Source organism: Zalophus californianus, chromosome 2 (genome assembly GCF_009762305.2).
Source record: "Zalophus californianus isolate mZalCal1 chromosome 2, mZalCal1.pri.v2, whole genome shotgun sequence".
Lineage (NCBI taxonomy): Eukaryota > Metazoa > Chordata > Mammalia > Carnivora > Otariidae > Zalophus > Zalophus californianus.
This window is the reverse complement of record NC_045596.1, coordinates 31,330,287-31,353,498: the sequence shown is the minus strand read 5'-3', so window position 1 is coordinate 31,353,498 and position 23,212 is coordinate 31,330,287. Positions and strand designations below refer to the sequence as shown.

At 44.4% G+C, this 23,212-nt stretch overlaps 1 protein-coding gene across 6 annotated transcripts in view; it reads right to left on the bottom strand.

Moving 5' to 3' along the window:
• The window catches only part of TBC1D1 (TBC1 domain family member 1), a 226,589-nt gene that overhangs the window by 139,637 nt on the left and 63,740 nt on the right, over positions 1-23,212 (bottom strand). The window contains exon 1 of one of the 6 annotated variants that reach the window (XM_027598098.2): positions 11,221-11,481. The exons of the other annotated variants lie outside the window; for them this stretch is intronic. Within the exon in view, the coding sequence (XP_027453899.1) occupies positions 11,221-11,250 (30 nt within the window). The 5' untranslated portion in view covers positions 11,251-11,481. Of the gene's footprint in view, positions 1-11,220; positions 11,482-23,212 lie in introns of those variants that run through there. 6 annotated transcript variants of the gene reach the window in all.

Sequence of the window (23,212 nt, the reverse complement as noted above, 5' to 3'; positions counted from 1 at the left end):
GGGGGCTGGTGGCAGAGGCCGGGGTAATTCTCTCTGCCCCATTTTCCCCTTATCTGATCTAAATTACCTGTGGCCTGACGAAAGCATTTTGCTCTTGTTCCATACTAGTGAACCAGGGCTTATGTTTAATTCATGCAGAATGTGATAAAAAAAACAAAGATTCTAAATATCATAGCAACTACAAGGTGACATAAAGAACTCTGGGCTAAGAAGAATCAGAATACCTTAATCTTCACTCTGACTTTGGGAAAGCCACCTCACCTCTGGAGGGCTCTATTTCTCATCTTGGAAAATAGGGAAGAGAACGAAGCAACCGCAAAGGTCGCCTCCACCCCTAACTTAAATGAGGAGGATGGCGATGCTTCACCCCTATTTAGCGTTTCATCGGAGCTGGGCACTGTTCTAAGTACATTATGCGGGTAAGTCCTCCACAGCTTGGAGGACAGCCACCATCCCCATTTTGTGGATGAGTACATTCGTCCTTGGCAGAGAAGGGACTTATTTGTCTGTGGTCACAGCTCCAGTGGGGACACGTGGAGAGAGGAGGTGTCCCAGCGGCTCCAGGGGCCCTCTCTTATCAGAGGTGGACAATCTGAGATGACTGGCCCAACTTGCAGTAATAGAGAGTCCAAATTGAGAATTACAGCGATCATTCAACACTACGTTCTCATTTTACAGATCAAGGACGGAGGCCCAGGGAAGTAGAACTTAAGTCAGGAAATTTAATGGCTACACCCACCCTGCTTCCTAGACAAGCTTATCCTAAAAAGTGCTTTAATGGCTCACATCACTTACATCATCTCATGTGACACCCACACAAGACTATCTGATGGCAGCAGGGCAATAATCCTCACCCCCATGGCAACCAGCCATGGTTAAACAGCAAACTGGAGGGCCCTCCAACCCAAGCCTTTAACTTCCAGTCTTGTGTACTGTCCCAGGCTTGAAAAAATGTCCACTGTGGCAGGAGTCTCTGGAGAGCCTATGCAAAATAGTCTCTAAACAAAAAGAATTTCCCAGAGAGGCTAAAAACATGCTTCCATGGTGCTCTAAGAAAAATATCAGATAATAAGTGATAATACTCTAAGGCCCACAACTCAAGTCAATAAGAAAATTAAAAATCAGGCTATGGTCATGGTCATCTCAAAACTGACCTCTTTGGTCCATCATTTAATTGCGCCTAGCCTCCCCGCCAATCTTGACCAATCTGCAATCTTCCAGTGATTTTCTTCTTACTCCCTGTTCTCTTCCCTCCCTAACAAAGAACATCATGAAAAATTCAGGCTTTTTAAAAACTGTAGTTCCCCTTCTGGTGTAACTTCACTCTTATACACCGATTTTTAAAAGCAAGTTAGGTGGACATTTTATGCCTCTCACCTAAGGAAGAAGAAAAATTCAAATTCTTGGTGGGACAAAATATTTTAAGTTCTGACCACCCTTGCCTTTATTATCTTGAACATGTGTTGTAATCCCTTTATTACAGGGATGAAACAGGTACAAGAGATAAAACGTGCATTTACAGTCAGACAACTCAAGCTTTAATCTAAATAGTTCTGACAAATGACCCAACCTCTCTGAACTTGTTTCTTTATCGCATTTTCCCAAAGAAATGGCAGGAGGGAATAACAGCCCCCCCATGATGATTTGGAAGCTGACTGCTCTCCACACAACGGCTGGCACGTTATCAAGTGCTCAGAAACACAGTCATCTCTTCCTTTCCACAGTTGCATTAACACTAATGTAGTTTTCTCTCCGCTTTGCAAATGATGTTTCTCTGAACAAACTCAATCTCCCCTAGTAGAGAAGAGACACATTATACACACCTACCCTATCTCCCACAGGACGCCCTCCAGGAAACAGAGTGAGAAGTGAATCAGCAGGTCACAGGAGCCCAGCACTAGGGAGCTGTGTCACCACACTGCACTTGGGCAACTTCCACTCTCTTCAAATACTTGGGCCCTGGTTTTTTCCTACTCACAGCTCACACCACTGTCAGGCCTCCGGGGCTGTTGAGCATTTATGACACCCCTCACATATCACAGGATCTCTACCCACCCCAGTGGACTGCTCATCTTCATGCTTCCTTTCTTTGTTTCCCTGCAGGTACCTGGACCTACTCTGAAATACACACATAAACAGTCGGGTGATTAAATAAGGTATTCTGAAATACAATATGCTAATAGACAAGCAAACTTTTTAGAAAGTCGACTCTTGGTTTCGGCTTGGGTCATGATATCGGGGTCCTGGGCTGAGCTCCGCGTCGGGCTCTGTGCTCAGTGGGGAGTCTGCTTGGGGATTCTCTCTCCCTCTGCCCCTCCCCCACACTCATGACTGCAGGTGCACACTCTAAAATAAATAAATCTTAAAAAAAAAAAAGAAAGACCTGGGCACCTGGGTGGCTCAGTCGTTAAACATCTGCCTTTGGCTCAGGTCATGATCCCAGGGTCCTGGGATCAAGCCCCACATCTGGCTCCCTGCTTGGCAGGAAGCCTGCTTCTCCCTCTCCCGCTCCCCCTGCTTGTGTTCCTGCTCTTGCTATCTCTCTGTCAAAAAAATAAATAAAATCTTAAAAAAAAAAAAAAAGACTTAACTCAGATCTCATACACTCAAAAAAATCTCCCCGAACCTCTAGCTGAGTGATTCCCTGTGCACACATCTGTATGATTTCATTAAATCTTCACAGGTGGACCTCTCCCTGTTAAATTGCAAGCTGCTCAAAGGCTGGGCCCATGTCCTGCTCATCTCTGGATCCTCATGCCTACACCACATTTGCACAAAAACCGCTGACAAACTGTGAACTCAACCATGTTCAAAGAGTTTACACTTGCAGATGATCTTCACAATTTCCCATGCAGATTTTGACATTACTCAATTTTAAAACAGGATCTCTAAAAAGATTAATAGGGAATACATTATTTTTTAGATGAGAAAGACTCGAGGTTAACTTAGCCAAGCTCAACCAAAGTAAATGAATAAGGCCTAGCAGTCTAATCCCATTATAACACATGACGGATATAAAAAAAATTTGCAAAAGAAGTACCAAAGTACATAAAAACTAAAGAAATTCTTTTCCATCATGTCTTTTTTTAAATCTAACAAAATGATGTAAATGGCTGTTTCATGCTCCGAATAGCAAAATCAGAGGTAAAAGAGAGAATGGAAAAATTAAAGATACTTAAGTATAAATATACAAATATAGCCATTTAAATTTTTGTTTTTCTATAACTTTATTATATATTTAATAAATACCACCCTATATTATGAAATAAAATTCAAAAGGACAAATTTATTATTTCTACTGCTTAAAAGTTAACAATCAAAAGGAAGGGGGGGCCTCCACATTATGTCATCAGGGAAACGCAAATTAAAGTAACAATGAGATATCATTACACACCCATTGGTACGGCCACAATCTGAAACACTGACAACACCAAATGCTAACGAAGACATGGAGCAACAGGAACTCTCATTCATTGCTGGTGGGAATGCAAAAATGGTACACCCACTTTGGAAGACAATGTGGCAGCTTCTTATAAAACTAAACATATTCTTACCATATAATCCAGCAATCAGTCTTCTTGATGTCACCAGCCTTACTGAAGGGAGCTGAAAACTTACACCCACACAAAAACCTGCACAAAAATGTTTACAGCTTTATGCATAACTGCCAATACCTGGAAGCAAATGAGACGCCCTTCTAGACAATGGAATGTTGTTCAGAGCTATAAGGAGCAACCAAGCCATGAAAAGATACAGAAGAAACTTAGATGTACATTACTAAGTGAAAGAAGCCAATCTGAAAAGGATATATACTTCATGATTCCAGTTATAGGACATTCTGGAAAAGGCAAAACTATAAAGAACAGTGGCTGGCAGGGGTTGGGGAGGGAAGATGAACAGGCAGAGCACAGAGGATTTTTAGGGCAGTGAAACTATTCTGTGTGGTAGTAAAAATACATGCCATTATACTTCTGTCCAAACCCATAGAATGTACAACACCAGGAATGACCTGTAGCACACACTTGGGACTTGCCAAGATAATGTGTCAATGCAGGTGCATCAACTGTAACAAATGGTTGGAGATATTGATAAGGGGGAAGGCTATGCATGTGTGGGAACAGAGGGTATATGAGAACTCTCTGTATCTCCTGCTCAATTTTGCTGTGAACCTAAAATTGCTCTTAAAAATTCGGTCTATTAAAAAAGAAAGACAGGGCGCCTGGGTGGCTCAGTTGGTTAAGCGACTGCCTTCGGCTCAGGTCATGATCCTGGAGTCCCGGGATCGAGTCCCACATCGGGCTCCCTGCTCAGCAGGGAGTCTGCTTCTCCCTCTGACCCTCCCCCCTCTCATGTGCTCTCTCTCTCTCTCTTTCTCGCTCTCTCAAATAAATAAAATCTTTAAAAAAAATAAAAAAGAAAAGACAGGAGGGCAATTTGAGTCAATTTTTCAATAATAATCTGATTCCTAGTCTATTATAATATCCTAATGGTATCTCAGGCAAAGTTAAATACACTGAAAAAGAGAAAAGGCCAAAGTGTTTTTTAAATTTGATAAACTGAATAGTTAATACATAAAGTGTTGACATTTTTTAAAAGGTACAAGAGTATGCAATGCAAAATTTTCCTTCCACTCCTACTCCCCAAACACTCCATTTCAAGGTTAATTTTTTAGGTTTTATTTCATGGGACACCTATTTCCACTACCATCCTCCCAGATACAAGTGACTAATCTGAAATCATGGCATTTGTTCCAAAAAACTATAAGCAACTCCTATGTCTAATAGTAGGTGTAACAGAAAATACAGAGAACCTTGCAACACAAAGTACGGTCCCCAGACCATCAGCGTTACCTGGGAGCGTACTGGAAATGCAGGATTTGGGGTTCCATCCAGACCTACTAGAGCAGAACTATATTTTAATGAGATGCCCAAGTGATTTGTATGCACCAGTACGTAAGACCACACCACCCTGTTTTCTTAGAGTTTACAGGCTAGTAGAGGAGATAAAAGAATTAAACAACCGCAACACAAGGCATCATACAGAATGGACTACACGGCTACAGGAATTTGGGGAAAGATCAGCTTTGGTCTCTAGGGGGGAGCCCACTGCCCTGAGATCAAATGCCAGCCTCTCTGAAGGGGTCCGTATGCCATGTGCATTCTGGCGGCTATTCACCCATCCAGCCTCCTCTTCTGCTCCCTGCAACAGATTCTCCAGCCAGCCTGGGACTGAGGCTTCTCCAACGTGCCTCCAGGTCTTTGTACGTGCCACTCTAACCACCTGGCACACCCTGATCTCCCCGGGCTAACTCCTCAGCCCCCTTCAGACTGGAGCAAGAGTCCCTCCCTATTCCCCCATGCTCCGGGCTATAGCACTATCCTCCTGGCAGAGGAAATGCCTTAGGGGCTGTTTTCTACTCCATTTAGTATATTCCTCTGATGAATGAATGAATACACAGAGAAGCTTCGGGAAGGGGGTGAAGGATGAGAAGGGTTTAGATAGTCAGAAACAGACCAAGGCTGAGACATATATAGGTTAAGATCAGTTTAGGGAATTTGTTTAGGGGAAAAAACTGAATTGCTTTTTTGTCATTAATGAGATCTGCTCTGAGCTCACTGTTGTGCTGTGGATGAGGCAGGGTTTCTATTCCTGCCCATGGTGCGTGTTGTTCCTCTAAGCAACTGGAGCTCCCAAAGACAGGCTGCCACACACAAGCAAACAAACAGGCTCCATGGGAGCCCTGCCGAAACCCTGGTCCGGGCTACGCCAGCTTCGCTCAGCAAGAGGCAGCACATTTTTCAAAGTCAAGGAATGGTTTGATTAGGACAAGGAGTTCTCCCCTCTTTATTAAACTCAAACATCCACTAATTAAACATAATATAAGTTTGCCGGAAAAAAAAAATACTGTTATACTTTTAAATAATTCATCACATTAACCTAGGGCACACCGGCACGGAACTGACTTGCACAGGCAAGCAGAGGACCCGCTGCCTAAGCACCAGGTGCAGGCAGATGCGCACCTTCCAGGAAGGCTGCCGTGTGCCCGTCAGCAGGCCAGCCCAGGCAGCCAGAGGCACGCAAGGTGGGCTGCTCTGGGCTGCAGGAAACCGCAAAGGTAAACAAACCAGGCTGGCATCGGGACACAGCTGGGCCCGAAAGGCCTGCCCTTTAGAGGCAGCTAACCAAGGGCAAGTTGTACCCAACACAGACGCAATTAGTTCCTCGGTCATTTGCACCAGTCTCATACAAGATAGCAAAGCCACCTGGTCACATCACCTCAGAAGACAAAGAACAATTATGTCTCCACAGGTGTCCCTTCTTTAATACCAGGCTACCACTATCACCCCCTGCCTGAAACACAACAGCCTAAGTTCTCTCTGCTTCTGCCCGAGGTATGTACACATCAGCCCACAGCGCTCCTCAGGTTCATGCCCTCGAATGGCTTCCAGCTGCACTTAAAGCAAATACATCCAAACCCCGTCCTGGGCCTACAGAACCCTGAAGGGCCTGGCCCAGACCGCCCCTCCCCAACTAGGGCCCACAACTCGGGCCCAGCTCAGCAGATTCGTCACGCCTGCCTTCTTCCCACTGCTTTAACATGCCCACCTGAGCCACCTCCAGGCCCTGGTCCCTGCTGTTCTCTCTGCCAGGCACATGTCCAGCACCCTTACTCCCCAGATGAACTGCCGCCTCCTTGCCACCCCAGCCCCTAGTCACTCTCCACCAAGCACCTTGCTTACTTTTCTCCCTGGCACTTATGCGGCACCCAAGAAAAACAAAGGTTTGCTTACCTTTGCGGTTTCCTGCAGCCCTTCTTTATCTCCTTGTTGGGTTCTGTGCAGCACCCCCCCCCCTAGAATCTGAGCTCCATGAAAAAAGGGACCTGGTCCACCTTGGTCATTGCTAAATCTTCAACTCCTCAAACAGTACCTGGCATATATGAGGTGCTCACTAAATATCTGTGTTGAACACATTTCTTAAATGACTTGTTGAATGAATAATTGCTATAAACCTATGTTTTCAGCAAGGCTAAAATATGAAAAACCTGGTTTCACATAAAATGTTAGTGACTGTTTTACAAAAGGATCCCTTACCTAATGCATTTTTAAATATTTGGCTTACAAAGCTTCACTTATTTTTTTTTTTTAAAGATTTGACTTGTAAGTAATCTCTACACCCAACATGGGGCTCAAACTCACAACCCCGAGATCAAGAGTCACATGTTCTACCCACTGAGCCAGCCGGGTGCCCCTAGTGTGCACTTTTTGAAGGACAAGCCTAGGGACACCTAGGTGGCTGTCAGTTAAGCGTCTGCCTTCGGCTCAAGTCATGATCCCAGGGTCCTGGGATCCAGTCCCACATCGGGCTCCTTGGTCAGCAGGAAGCCTGCTTCTTGGTCTACCTGCCGCTCCCTCTGCTTGTGCGTGCTCGTGTGCTCTCGTGCTCTGACAAATAAATAAATAAAATCTTTAGAAAATATATAAGTAAAGGATAAGCCTATTGTGCAAACTGAACTAACTCCTTCGGGGCATCAACAGTACCTGGTACACCAAAGGTATACCCAATAACATCTGGTGAAAACATGAGCACTGGAAAATACAAGGCATAAACTACAGAAAACTGCACCTGAATTTGAAAACACAGCAAATGTGGATATATTTAGGCTCATCTTCCATTTTACCTGATTAAATAACATATATATTTAAAATCCACTACTTTGAGATGCTAGCAATAATCTTAGCCAGTGTCTTTTTTGTGTGTGTGTGATGGACCGTAGAATTTATTTATTTTTATTAACATATAATGTATTATTTGTTTCAGGGGTACAGGTCTGTGATTCATCAGTCTTACACAATTCACAGCGCTCACCATAGCACATACCCTCCCCACTGTCCATCACGCAGCCACCCCATCCCTCCCACCCCCTCCATCCTGGCAACCCCAGTTTGTTTCCTGAGATTAAGAGTCTCTTATGGTTTGTCTCCCTCTCTGATTTCGTCTTGTTTCATTTTTCCCTCCCTTCCCGTATGATCCTCTGTCTTGTTTCTCAAATTCCTCATTTCAGTGAGATCCTATGACACTTGTCTTTCTCTGACTTATTTCACTTAGCATAATACCCTCTAGTTCCATCCACATCATTGCAAATGGCAAGATTTCATTTTTTGATGGCTGCATAATATTCCATTGTGTGTGTGTGTGTGTGTGTGTGTGTGTACACATACCACATCTTCTTTATCCATTTATCTGTTGATGGACATATAGGCTTTCCATAGTTTGTCTATTGTGGACATTGCTGCTATAAACACTGGGGTGCACGTGCCCCTTCAGATCACTACATTTGTATCTTTGGGGTAAATACCCAGTAGTGCTATTGCCGGGTTGTAGGGTAGTTCTATTTTCAACTTTTTGAGGAACCTCCATAGTGTTTCCCAGAGTCTTAGCCAGTATCTTTACAGGCAGATGCGAATCCAAATAAATTTAGAAAGTTATCTGGCGGCTCTGTAGCAGTCTTCACTAACTGATGCATGGGAGACACAGAAGTAATCAACAGAAATACTCAAAACTGCCAGGTGACTAGAGACATCTGTGGGTTTAGTATAAAAATCACGATGTTTGAGAAATTTTTTATTTGTAATCTACGTAAAAACTCACGTGCCCCAATGAAAGACTAATCAAGAAATCCTATCTCTATAAAACCTGCCCCATTTGTAATACAATGCACACCTGCCCTACTGTTCCAAGGCCATGTCCAACTTAAAAGAAAGTGCATCTTCATAATTTTTTTTAACATAAAATTCTTTGGGCTCTATTCCTACACCATGAAATTGCTCACTCTACATATTCAATATTCATACATTAATGCAGCACCCAAGAAAAACAAATCCTGTTCAGGTATCCATCTGCACCAAGTGATGTCCACACCCCTTTCTCCTTCCCTACTAGGTGTTGAGCCACAGTTTGCAAAGGTCAACATAGAACAGCAATTAGATGTACAAGTGTTTGTGTGAGGTGTGTGCTCATATTCACTTATGTATTCTTGAAGGGCCATTCTAAAGTCAAATATAAATGTACTTCGGGATTATGCACATTGTGTGTCTTATTTGCATCTCCTGTTTCTGCCTTTAAAATATTCCCTCGTTTATAATGCCACCTGTGTTGATGCCTTATCTCTTAGCAGTAAAGCAAATCAGGTTCCCTAGAAAGTCATTCTTATCATCTACAACCCCAAGAAAAGAACTTTTAAATAATTTCATATTCTAAAAACTCACAGAACATGCTGTCTATAAAAATCAATTTCAGGATGCAATTTATAATTGCACACCACCTAGCAGAAATGAAATATAAAATAACTACACTTTCTGCTGACAACTGATAAATGTGCTCCAAAAACATTTCATAGTTTTGTTGTTCTGTAGTTTAAATAACTTTGGAATAACATGATTCAGAATTTAGATGAAGTTATCGACATACAGTTCATTTAAATAAACTTTTCAAAAGTACTGCCAGTTGGAGAAAGCTGACAATCCTTGCAGAAGTCCTTACTGTTTTGTTTTCTCGGTTGTTTTTTAATAAAGCAAGCTTTATTAAAGCTTGGTGTTTTCACTGTCATCTGCTAGGCCAACGTGAACAAAAGTCCACCTCACTCCTACAGTGAAAAACATCTTTATTAAATATGTTTTGGAAAAGTAAGTAAAACCATAAAACAGTACAAGCAGTAAGTTTCTTGGGTTTTGTTTCTGGTTTTTTTTTTTTTTTTTTTAGACTTACTTCTTACTGATTTTGGAGTAAAAAAGAAAATAGTCTGGTTTTTTGGTTTCTCCCTTTGGCCTTACAGTATAAAGTATAACAGTACACAAGTAGACTCAAATCCTCAACCTAAACTAAAATATAATCAGACAACACACCCTGAATTACTTTTTTTAAACTAACATCACTTTTTAAATTTAGCATTATTTATAAAGCTAATTAGCTATCACTTCAAACCAGAAAATCTGCACATTATCATTCTTTTTTTCAATACAAAACTATGATTCAAAACTTTTTCATTTACCAACAGCTGTGTTTCAGGAAGTGAAAATTCTGGTGAGGATGAGATGATAGGATACAGTGCCTAATAACTAATCTGGTTTGTGTGTCTCCGTTTTATTAGCACTTAAATGACAGGCAAAGCCTTATGTGGCTCACGAACGGGTATTTTAAAACCAGCACTCTAAAAGCACTGCATAACTAGCAGATATAACCACCACCTAATTATCATTTGTCAAGGGTCACATAATGGCTAACGGGTTCTCCCAATAGGAGTTTATTACTCAACCTGCCAAACGCCAGGAGCAAGAGGAGTCCGTGGAGTGAGAAAGGTACCCTGTTGTCCTGCCGGCCTTTTACAGGCTGCGAGGGATGCATCATTCAAAACACCCAAACGCCCGGTACTCCGCGAGATATAAAAATAATTCCACGTTCTCCAACCGGTGGGAACTCTAGAAATCTACTCCAATCCCTTCGTTTTAGCAATAGTGAAATTGGCAGGGATTTAGTGCTCAGTTATTCTGAAAGCGCTAATGTTCTGAAAACAAAACTTTATGGAAATAGAAAGAATTTACATTCGTAACAAACACCACCGAACCCTTAATCAGGGAGTTTAAAACAAAGGACAGATACCCTCTATGTGCACCCATTCCAGCCTTTTGGCATCCGCAGCACCCTATCCCTGACCACCCAAGCTCAAACCTGTGTCAAGGAGGATGCCACACAAGGTCCCGCCGCGGGGGGGGGGGGGGGGGGGGGGCAACACCCAGCGGGGGGTCGGCGGCGCGCGGTGGGCTGCGGGGGAAGGGAAGCAGCCGGCCGCCAGGTGCGAACACCTGGGTCCGGGCGTCGGGCCTCACTCTCCCCATCCGTGAGAAGGACGTGACGCCACCTGGCCCGTTCGGCCGACTAATGAATGAGAACCGCCCGGGAAACGACCCCAGCGGCGTCCGCAGCGCTCCGGTCGCTGTCCCCAGGCAGCGGGACGACCCCCGCCGCGGGCAGTCCAGGCACAGTCAGACCCCCGCTCCCCCAACCCCCACCCCGAGCCGCGGGCGCTCCCCGCGCTCCGGACCCCCCTCACGGCTCGACGGTTACAAATGTGCCCAGAACCGCGCCCGCCGGACGCCGGCTCCCAGCACCGTCCGCTAACGGTAACGGGCGCCGGCCCGACACTGCCCCGACGCCGCCTACCTTGGCCACCCAGCTGAACAATGGTGACATCGCGGGCCGGGCGGCGGCTCCTCACCCGTCGCTCCCGCTCACTCCCGCCGCCGGCCCGTGAGGCTGCGGGTAGCCGAGGGCGGACTCGGGGCGCGGCGGGGCGCGGGCATTGCTCCGCCGGCGGCGGCGGCGGCGGCAGCGGCGGCGGGCTCCTCCCCGCTCTGCACTGCCCGGAGAGGTCGCGCCCGCAGGGCTGCCCGGCCGGCCGAGAAAGGGAAGTGGGTGGGGAGAGCGCGGGGAAGGGGAGGGGAGGGAAGCGGAGGGGAGGGAGCGCCGCCGACCCCACCCCCACGTTGGGCTCGGGGCGGGAAGTTGGGACGCGCGGGGCTCGCCCGCGTCCGGGGTGTCCCCGGCCGCGCAGCTCCTGGAAGAGGAGTCGAACAACTTGAAGAAAACTAGGAATTCCTCTCTCTTAGGTTTGATAAAAGCCCCAGAGTTGAGCTAACACAAAGCCCGCCCAACTTAACCGGGGTTACCCCCACCCCCACCGCGTTTCTTTCTAAAGGCTCTGAGATTGCTGGTAACAAAAGGACTAGTGTTTCCCCAGCCCCTAATACCTTTATATAATCAAAGGTGGTTTTCTTGGAGTCAGAAAACTAAGCTATTGGGGGGGGGAGGGGAGAAGCTCCGGCTCTTACCAGCCCGCAGCTTTCAGCCCACGTGAGAAATTTTGATTTCACCAGTTTTCTTCTCTCCCAGGGCAAGATAAGGCAGTGTAGTCAGTTTATAGCTACAAAGGTTAAGGTAGGTTTCTAACTCAAAGCACCCTAGAGTTACACGTTGGGGAAAAAAAAATGTTCAAAGGTCTAACAGCCAATGTGTAAAATACATGTGTCACGTGGAGCCACTCACTGAGTTAGTTCATCAGGCCAAATAGCAACCCCCGCGCAAGAATTTTGCTTGTTTCCTTTTGTTACGTTGTGCGGTATTTTCAAAGAGGCCAACAGAACATTCTAATCATCTCCAAATGTCCGGCATCTGAGTTAGGTGGGCTTATCATCTAGTGCTGCATAACAAATTACCCCAAAACTGAGAAGCTTAAAACACAAGTTTCTGTGGGTCAGAAATCCAGGAGCCACTTGGCTGGCTGCTCTGGCCCAAGGTCTCTCTTGAGGTTGGGTTCAAGCTGTCGGCTAGGGCGGCAGCCATCTCAAAACTGGAATGGGGCTGAAGGATACACTTCCAAGCTCACTCACACAGTTTGTTCCTTGCAGGTTGTTGGACTCCGGACTTCAGGTTCTTGCTGCATCAAGTGGTCCTCTCTATAGGGCTGCTCATAAAATGGCAGTTCACATCCCCCAGCACAAATGATCCAAGAAAGAGCATATGTCCACGAAGGAGATCATTTTATAAACTGATCTCAGAAGTGACAGCCCAAAACTTCTGCTGTATTCTATTCATTAAAATGCGAGGAAATAAATCCAGTCCACGCACAAGGCAAGGGGGATTACACACGGACATGACTGCCAAGAGGAGAGTGTCGTGGGGATGAGGGAGATGTCATCTTTTTGTTTCTCCTTCAGAAAGGGTGCAGGGGGAAAGCCAAGAGTTCTAAGAGCATTCTAACAGAGACTACCTGGGTAATTGAAAAGGGCCTTAGGAGCATCTTAGGGAGCATCTTCATGCTTTTGAGCAGTGATTGATATTCCCTACAGAAATGGGGCACCTGGGTGGCTCAGTTGGTTAAGCGTCTGCCTTCGGCTCAGGTCATGATCCCAGAGTCCTGGGATCGGGCCCTGCGTCGGGCTCCCTGCTCAGCGGGAAGCCTGCTTCTCCCTCTCCCACTCCCCCTGCTTGTGTTCCCTCTCTCGCTGTGTCTCTGTCAAATAAATAAATAAAATCTTTAAAAAAAAAAATTAAGAGCTAGGGGCACCTGGCTGGCTCAGTGAGTAGAGCATGTGACTCTTGATCTTGGGGTTGTGAGCTCGAGCTCCACGTTGTGGGTAGAGTTTACTTAAAAGAAAAAAACTTAAAAAAAAATTAAGAGCTAAAAAAGGGGAGGGTATTTGCAACCATTTAACCAAATCCTACCCTGTTAGCAAATCACTTCCCCAAGCAAGTAGAAGAGATGAAGGCTGACAACTCCATTACACTGAGCGCTCTTCTGTCCTCCACAACCTTGCTACTCAAAGAACCAGCAGCCTGGGCACTATCTGGCAATTTGTTAGAAGTGCAGAATCTCAGGCCCTGCCCTAACCCACACCTACAGAGTCAGAACTTTCATTTTACTGTGATTCCAGGTGGCTAGTGTACACATTCAAGTTTAAGATGCACTAGTATATGAGAGTCGTTGACGTGGGGCTTCAAATGAGCTTCTGGCCAACAGACCCTTGAGAGAACAGCTGAAACTGTCCTGTGTCCTGGGGATGATGTGCACTAGCTCAGCCAGAGGGAGACCTGGAGGGTTCCTAGGCAACAACATAGTTTGGTGGGAGTGGGGGGGGCAGCTGTGGACAAGCGGGACAAGCTGGATCCAAGACAAATACCACCATACTCCATCACTCCAATCCCCAGACTGAACTCTACGAAAAGGCCCAGAACTTAGAAGCAACTCTGGGGTAAGAATGAAGGGAACCCAAAATTGATGAAATAAACCTGAATTATTCCCAACTAAGATAAATTTTCTGCCAGTTGGGCAGGAAATGGGGAGGCAAAAAAATTAGATTAAATTTAGGAGAATAAAAATCACACCTCTTGGGGCGCCTGGGTGGCTCAGTCAGTTAAGCATCTGCCTTCGGCTCAGCTCATGATCCCGGGGTCCTGGGATCGAGCCCCTCGTCGGGCTCCCTGCTCAGCAGGAAGCCTGCTTCTCCCTCTCCCACTCCCCCTGCTTGTGTTCCCTCTCTCGCTGTGTCTCTCTCTGTCAAATAAATAAATCTTAAAAAAAAAAAAATCACACTTCTTGAGCGCGCGCGCACACACACACACACACACACACACACACACACACAGAATTAAAGTCAGATCAAATCCTGGATCTAACTGTTACAATGGGAAAGTGTGCTGGCAGGTGAGATAGGGACATCAAGTCTTCATTGTTACACCCTGGATCCAATTCTCCATATACACACATCGGGGTGGAGGCTCGTCAGAACCTGGTTTGGACTTGCCCAAAGCTTACATATCCTTTAGACACACAGAGGTCTCCCTCTGTCCCAGATCTCTCTGCCTGATCCAGGATTGGGCAGAATTACTCCTTTCATGGGAACGTAAGGGCCTTTCCACTGAATAGACCTGACAGGCAGTAACATGCAGAGCTCTGACACCAAATAGTTTAAGAAATATAGAAGGGTCTTACTTTAATTCACTGCCAACATGGACCTTGCAAGTCACAATGCAGGAAGAAATTCCATTATAATCTGGAATTTCATTAAAAGGAAACTTAACATCAGACAGTCTACTGATTCCACATTCAAATAAAACAATTTTCATTAAAACACCACACTCCCTCCCGTCTGGAAAAAAAGTAGCCTTCCCCCAAGAAACTGTATATTGCCCCAGGGAAGGACTGTACATAGACCAGGGATTGGTTAATTTTAACAGCTCCCTAGTGATTCTCTTTCGGTCGGAATTGAAAACCCCTACATAGTAGTCATTGCTCCAAGGTGCTGATGGTTCCCAGCCCTGATCCCCTATCAGAGTTAACAGTGGTGCCAGGGGGTAGGTGGGGAAGGAGGGTGGATAAATTGGCTGCTCTGGGGGCAGGGTGGAATTCTCAGGGACCTCAAAGTGCAGGCAGGTCACATAAATGCGTGAAGAGAGCCAGGTGTCAACACTGGTGTTGACCTCTAGCTTTACTTAAAGCTTGGAAGAGTGGATGTATGTGCGTTCCTACTCTAACAGGTGAGTCCGGCTATCAGCCACGATTGAGAACCACTTCCACAGTTCTAAATCCCTTCTTTAAAAAAAAAAAAAAAAAAAAAACGGTATGAGGGGTGTCTGGCTGGCTCAGTCAGAAGAGCAGGCGACTCGATCTCAGGGTCATGAGTTCAAGTCCCACAGTGGGCGTAGAGATGACTTGAATGAATGAATGAATGAATGAAAAGAAAAAATAAGATATGGCTGCTCTGTGAAGAGCAATAGGCTATCCAAATAGGATTGCTGAGGTCTAAACAAACAGGATCTATCGAAAATCCAAGACTGCTGTCTTTCTACGTAACGTTAAAAGGATGATTTAATCTGTTTTCCTGAGACATTAAGGGAGGACTTGAAGAGGGATGGGGGAACCCAGTTACTGGAGCTGCTCCCCTCCTAAGTCTGATCGTAACCGCCCCTCCCTCCCCCAAGAAACCCCCAACACCGCTGCCCTACTCTCCTGCCATATCCCTCTGTTGAGGAGGGGCAAGAAGCAAGGACAGCAAAATCTCCACTGAGAATTCCGGAGGAGATGCACCTCCTTTGCTGCGCTCTACCTGCTCAGATGTGGAGGCAAAGAGGGGGAAGCATGACGTCACTCTGCCAACCTGTTCCTCCCCCCCGCCCCCACCCTGCCCCAAGACCTGGCTAAAAAACAGGGCCGTTGTAACACAAGGAAACTCAGCGTGGTTTCAAGTGAATCAGAACCCCTGGGCAACCATGATCCTGACACCAATGACAATATGGGTTTTTTTTTTCCCCACACCATCAAGCAATTCTCTGACACCAGCTGGGGGTCTTACAATTCAACTCAATTCTGACACTACTGACCTGGACATTACGTCAGATCCCACAGGTTAAGAGCTCGGTCCCACAAGACTGCGGCCCCCACACACACTTCCCATCGCAATCCCAAGGCCAAGTTGCCACCTGGGCTTCTGACCCACCAGCCACAGGTTCTCCCAACCCCCTGCTTGGTTTCGATTAATACTCTAGAGTGGCTCACAGAACTTGGAGAAACTTTCTACATCCTAGATGACTGGTTTATTAGAAGAGGCTGTAACTCAGGAACAGCCAAATGAGAGAAATGCAAAGAGCGAGGTGTGGAAAGAGTGCATGCAACTTGCACACTCTCTGTGAGTGCCACTGTCCTGGCATCTCCAAGTGCTCACCAACCAGGAAGCTCTCCAAACCCCGTCATGGGGGTTTTTAATGGAGGCTTTATTACCTCAACTTGATCAATTAAATCCTTGGCCCCTAGTGACTGAACTCAAACTTCAGTGCCTCTTTCTACCCACCCCCCACCCCAGAGGTCAGGGGGTAGGACTGAAGGTTTCCTACCCTCTAATCACGTGGTTGGTTCCCTGGCAACCAATCTCCTTTCTTAGGGGACCAAGGAGCTTTCCAAAAGCCACTGCATTAACATAACAAAAGAACACCTTTTTGGCTCTCTTCACAGGAAATTCCAAGGGTTTTAGGAGCTCCGTGTCAGGAAAGGGGACAAAGATCAAATATATATTTATTATAAATCACAATATCGCAGCAACTAATCAGGGATTTATTCAGTTCGAGGATGTTCATCAGCGCTTATTGTGTAAAGCAACACGTGTCTTGGCAAGGAACAGAAATGTGATAAGACCTGAATCTTGACCTCAAGGGGGATAGAGGGTGGTAGCCAGTAGGACTGGAAAGGAAAAGAGTGAACAATGCCCAAGGGAAAGGCCCAGGTGGAGCTCCACGGAGCTCCCAGAAAAAAAACGAAAGCTAACTTATGCTGCAAAGGAAGAACCAGCTTCTGGCTGGAAGGTTACAGGACCTTTTCTTTTTTTCTTTTTTAAGTAATCTCTACACCCAGTGAGGGGTTCGAACTCACAACTGGGAGATAAAGAATCGCATGCCCTACAGACTGAGCCAGCCGAGTGCCCAAGACTTTAAAACTTGTACAGATGGTGATAAGACTTTCTAGGAGGAAGGATCAGCTGGACAAAGGCAATAACTCTGGAAATCAAGCCTTACTAAGACAGATAGGACGGAAATCAGAGCTCACATTGCAAAAAGAGAATTTTAGTAAATTTTAGTTTGGAGGTGTGCAGTTATCCCACTCTGGCATAAAACTTTGTTTCCAGAAAAAATATTTGCTGAGGATACTATCAAGTCCAAAAAAAATCATGCAACAAAATCCCTCTGTATGAACTGAAAACGTATGCCATGCAAAAACTTGCACATGGATGTTCACAGTAGTATTATTCATAACAGCTATGAAGTAGAAATAACCCAAGTGTCCATCAACTGATGAATGGATAAAAAAATGTAGTGTACCACACAACAGAGTATTATTTTGTCATAAAAAGTAATGAAGTACTGATACATGCTACAATGTAAATGGACCTTGCAAACATGCTAAGTGAAAGAAGCCAGACGCAAAAGATTATATATTTTATGATTCCACTTATATATCCAGAATAGGCAAATCCATAGAGACAGAAAGTAGATTCATAGTTTCCAGGGATTGGAAAGAGGGAAAAATGGAGAGTGATGGTTTCTGTTTTGGGGTGATGAAAATATTTTGGAATTTTTAGTATGTTCACTATACTAAATATACTAAAAATATACTAAAAACAGAAATTTCATGGTATGTGAATTATGAATCAATTTTTAAAATTCCTCTAGGTGATGATGCTTTAATGACTTTAGGTAAGTTAATTCCATGAGGCTTTATAATAATGGAACCCACACTTTAGAGGGTTAGTTGTAGGATTTTTTTTTTAAGTAATCTCTAAACCCAACTGTTAGGAGTGAGTTGGACAGTTAGGGAATCAGGGCCAAGGCCCCCAACAAGAAAATATGGAGTCAGGACAGCTAAAATAAAACAGCACTAACATCCTGTTTTGCAGCTTAGACAGGACCGCACTGACATTCTGCTTTGCAGAGATGACTTCTGCAGAACGTCCTAAAATAAGACAATTAAGCACAAAGCATTTGTCAATATCATGGGCAGTTAAGACATAAGCCCCCAGATGTCAGCCAAAAACGAGATCATCAGTATGTTAACATGAACCTAATAGGTAGACAGGTGACCAAAGCCCTGATTGGCATGATTCAACACACCCTGACTGCTTAAGATAGTTCCGCAAAAGAGCTCATAAAAAGCCCTACACTTAGAAACTCCAAGGGTAACCCTCTCGGGCCCCCCTCCCTCTCTGGGAACTTTATACTATCCCTCAATGAACTCTGCTTTGCTGCCCACCACTCTTCATCTGGTCTACCCCTTCATTCTTCGAAGCGGCATGACCAAGCACTGCAGGCACTAAAGGCAGAGAATTCCTGCAACACCATGTGGGGCTTGAACTTACAACCCCGGGATCAAGAGTCGCATGCTCTACAGAATGAGTTTTAGGATTGAATGAGATGCATATGAAGCATCTCAGCCTGAATCCTTGCATAAAGTAGGTGCCTAAGAAATGTTAGCTGTAGTAGTAGAAGTGGTAGTAGTACCAGCAGTGATTGCTGTTGGTTAGTGATGGCTACTTATGATGATTAGTTTTATGTGTCCACCTGAATGAGCTGAGGGATGCTCAGTTGGCTGGTAAATATTATTTCTGGGTATATCTGTGAAGGTGTCTCTGAAAGAGATTAGCGTTTGAATCAGTAGACTGCCTAAAGAAGATGGCCCTCCCCAATGTTGGGTTGTATCATCCAAGAGTTGAGGGCCTCCATAGAACAAAAAGGGGGAAGAAAGGCAAATTTGTGCTCTCTGCTTGAGCTGAGACATCCATCTTCTCCTACCTATGGGCATCAGCACTCTTGGTTCTTGGGCCTTCTGATTCAGACCAGGACTTACACTACCAGCCCCCAAATTCGCAGGCCTTCAGTACTCATACTGAGTTACACCACCAGTTTTCCTGGTCCTCCAGCCTGCAGGCGGCAGATCATGGGACTTTATGGCCTCCATAACCATATGACCCAATTCCTATAATAAATCTCCTCTTACATGTATATATCTATCTATATCCTATTGGTTCTGTTTTTCTGAAGAACTCTAATATAGCATATGTTATAAATGCAAAAATAAAAGAGAAATGATGGGCTGGAGGTCTCAAGTTCATGACTGGGTTTATAAACAGGACAAACAGCTGAGATCAAAGAGGAGATTGTGTGTCAGCCAAAATTAATTCCAGGATGGGGTGGGCCTCCCTGACTCTCAATATTTTCCTTTCCCTTTTTATGAGTTGCTAAGTCTAGCAGCATGATTGTGCTCCATTTGTTCCTTTAACTCTATAAGGCACACCACGGATTGTCCATGTCTCTCTGGTAAATTCCCATCATTCTAGCCAGGCAGAGACTTGGAATGTGCAAGTATTCCTGCCCCTCACTTTCAAACACCTCAGAAAGTCCTCCCTCAGCAATGAATCCCATTCATTCCCACTACTACTCCCCTGTTCCCCTTCCCACACATCCCAGCCCTCCTTACCTGTCTACCTCTCTCACTTTCTCTTAAGCATATACATGCAATCACATTTAAATCACGGTAAATTCAAAAGGGAGTCTTTGGGTGGCAAGACCAAGTACGTGAAGGCCAGCTTCAGAACACACGGTGCTTCATAAATTGGTGAGTGAGGGAAAGGAAGTTCAGGGGGGGAAGTAGAAGGATAAATTTGGTGAAGACTTATTTGGACGTAGACAATAAATTCAGGTTATTAGCTAAAGAACATTCTACTTTAATGCATCCATATCAACGTTTAAATTAAGGTCTCTATTTTTTTTTTTAAGATTTTATTTATTTATTTGAGAGAAAGAGTGAGAGAGAGAGCACGAGAGGGAAGAGGGTCAGAGGGAGATGCAGACTCCCTGCCGAGCAGGGAGCCCGATGTGGGACTCGATCCCGGGACTCCAGGATCATGACCTGAGCCGAAGGCAGTCACTTAACCAACTGAGCCACCCAGGCACCCTCTAGTTTTGTTTTGATTTCAGGCATCAGGCTGTCATTTCTTGTTAGCCAGAATAACAGCAAACAGGTTTTTTGTTTTTTTTTTTTTGCAAACAGATTTAAAAAGACACTTTTAATGGCTCCAGGCACCTTCAGTACGTTTACTAAAAAGTTTTGTAAAATTAAAAACTGGCTGCACCCAACTAGAAATACTAAGACCTTGCAGTGTAAAAAAGTGAGCCATTGAATTGTTAACTCTAGAGGGGACCAGCCAGTGACAAACCCCCTTATGAATACAGTTCACCCCAATTGCAGAATGCCTTTTTTCTCTCTGCACTCAACAGTTTTTTTAAAACAGAAATTTAGGGGCGCCTGGGTGGCTCAGGCAGTAAGTGTCCAACTGTGGGTCTCAGCTCAGGTTTTGATCTCAGGGTCATGAGTTCAAGCCCTGCCCTGGGAGTGGAGCCTACTTAAGACTAGAAGGAAAGAGAGAAGGAAAGAAAGAAAGCAATTTACTTTACGACAGATTTCTCTCTTCATTAAAAATAACAATGAATTCATTAAAATGCTTATGACATTTCTAAACCAGATAAATGAATATATTTACTATTTTAATATCTGTTCCTGTCTCAGTGTTTTGGTTTACTGTGTATGGTAATTGTATTCATTTTTTAGCTGGTAAGACATTCCAAAAATAGAAACAATGTTTTTCTATTTTTAGTTCAGTCTATAAAGTTTAAGCAAATAATCGTCTTTCCAAAAACTGTACACACATGTTTCAAAATCATGGAAAAACCCAGCGGCAATGAGCTCAAAAAAGAAAACACTGAAAGTTTAGTCATACGATTTTTTACATCCTCATCCTGTATTATAACTAAACATAGATGCTCAGCTTTAAGCTCAGACATTTTTATTATAATTTATAATGGAAACATTAAAAACACCACTTTGCATAGCAGTAACTTTACCAAAAAAATAACTTATTTTCTAAACTGAAAGTTATGTTTCTCCTAAAAAATGAAACTGAAAAATATTAATCCTTATCTCCCAATCAAATATATTAGTGAATAAAAATTGGACCCAAACTCCTTCTTCCCTTTTTCATAGTAGATTATAATTTCCTTAAAAAAAAAAAGTGGCTTATTTTCCCTTTGATTAGGGTGATTTCCCACTTCTAAAACAATTTCTATTCGTTCACTATCATCTAGTTCTTTAAAATCATCAAGTTTCAATCCAGCAATCGTGCTCCTTGGAATTTACCCAAAGCAGCTGAAACCTTATGTCCCCACAAAAACCTGCACACAGATGTTTGTAGCAGCTTTAATTACCAAAGCCTGGAAGTAACCAAGATGTGCTTCAGTAGGTGAATGGATAAATAAACTGTAGTACATCCAGATAATAGAATATTATTCAGCTCTAGAAAGAAATGAGCTATTTTTTAAAAGATTTTATTTATTTATTTGTCAGAGAGAGAGAGAGAGAGCACAAGCAGGGAGAGTGGCAGGAAGAGGGAGGAGCATGCTCCCAGCTGAGCAAGGAGCCTGATGTGGGACTTGATCCCAGGAACCGAGGATCATGACCTGAGCTGAAGGCAGTCGCTTAATTGACTGAGCCACCCAGGCATCCCAAGAAATGAGCTATTAAGCCATGGACATACATGGAGGAACCGTAAATGTGTATTACTAAAGAAAGAAGGCAATCTGGAAAGGCTACATACTCTATGATTCCAACTCTATGACATTCTGGAAAACGTGAAACCATGGAGATAGTCAAAGATCAGTGGTTGCGAAGGGGTTGGAGATGGGAAGAGAGGGTGAACGGGGAGAGCACAAAGGATTTTTAGGGCAGTGAAAATTACCTCATATGATGTTAAAATGATGGATACATGTCATTATACATTTGACCAAACCCAAAGAATGTCCAACACCAAAAGTGAGTCCTAATGTAAACTATGGACTTTGGGTGATCGTGTTGTATCGATGTAGATTCACCAATTGTAATAAATATATCAACTCAGATGGGGGGATGCTGATAATGGGAGAGGCTAGTTATTCGTGGAGGCTGGGTGTAGAGGATATCTCTATACTTTCTTCTCACGTTTTGCCGTGAACCTAAAACTGTTCTAAAAAATAAGTCTTAAAAAAATCATAGCGTTTTAAACACAATGGAAACTCTCTTTTGAATGCTCTCGCTCTTTTCAAAGCCTAAATTTGTATGTGTCAGTATTTTTGGATCACAATATTTTTGGAACGGCGCAGCAAGCACCTAAAAAGCAGAACTGTGATTCTTCCATGTTGGTTACCCGTGCCTGGTACAGAGCCACGTACCTCTGCACAGTCACGCAAACAATTCACATGTTTCCTCGCTATAGCTTGAGATTCCTCCAAAATGTCCACCAAGCCATGTACACTTGCAGTTCACCAAGAGGAGAGTGCCTGGTTATGCTCAGTGCGATTTTCAGGTGCACAGAGCAAGTGAACTTTCCAGAAACTAAGACACTAGTGCCACCACATTCCTGGGTAAGTACCCCTCCAGAAACTTTAAGATAGAAGGTCCCTCTGGGTTCACAGCTTAGCAAAGTAATGCATAGATTATAAAACAAACCATCATCTGCCTCCTGAGTCTCTGTACGTAGCTAGAGGATGTACATAACTGAAAACCATTTCTGCTGGCTTTGACAGGAGATATAAGGGATGAGAAGGTATAAGAAGGAAACGGCTTCTCGGTTCCCTTTGTATTCGAATCTCCTTTGATTTCTCAAATGCTTACAACTAGCGAGGTCTGAGACACTGCCCTCCTCACCCAGAATTTTTCAGACATGACAGAGGTTATGCTCTGGATGAAGTGAAGATAAATCAGCTTTCAGAGATCAGAAGTCATCTAAAGTGGTCTGATTGATTTCCACACAGCACTTTGGAGTCTTCCACTCTGTGAAGGCAGACTGGGAGGGGCTCAGAGAGGGGCATTCAGGTGTGCCGGCTTCTCCCTGCACAAGACTGGCTGATGTGATCTCAGACAGCTCATGCTACATCTCCCATTTCCACCTTGTACATTTCAGAGGTTAGACTCAAGATCTCCAAGATCCCTTCCAAGCTTCCTTCAGGAATGCTATGAAATATAGCCTCAATTAAATGCCCATGATGGGTTCATGCCTGGCAGCCGTCTTAGCTCAGGGTCCAG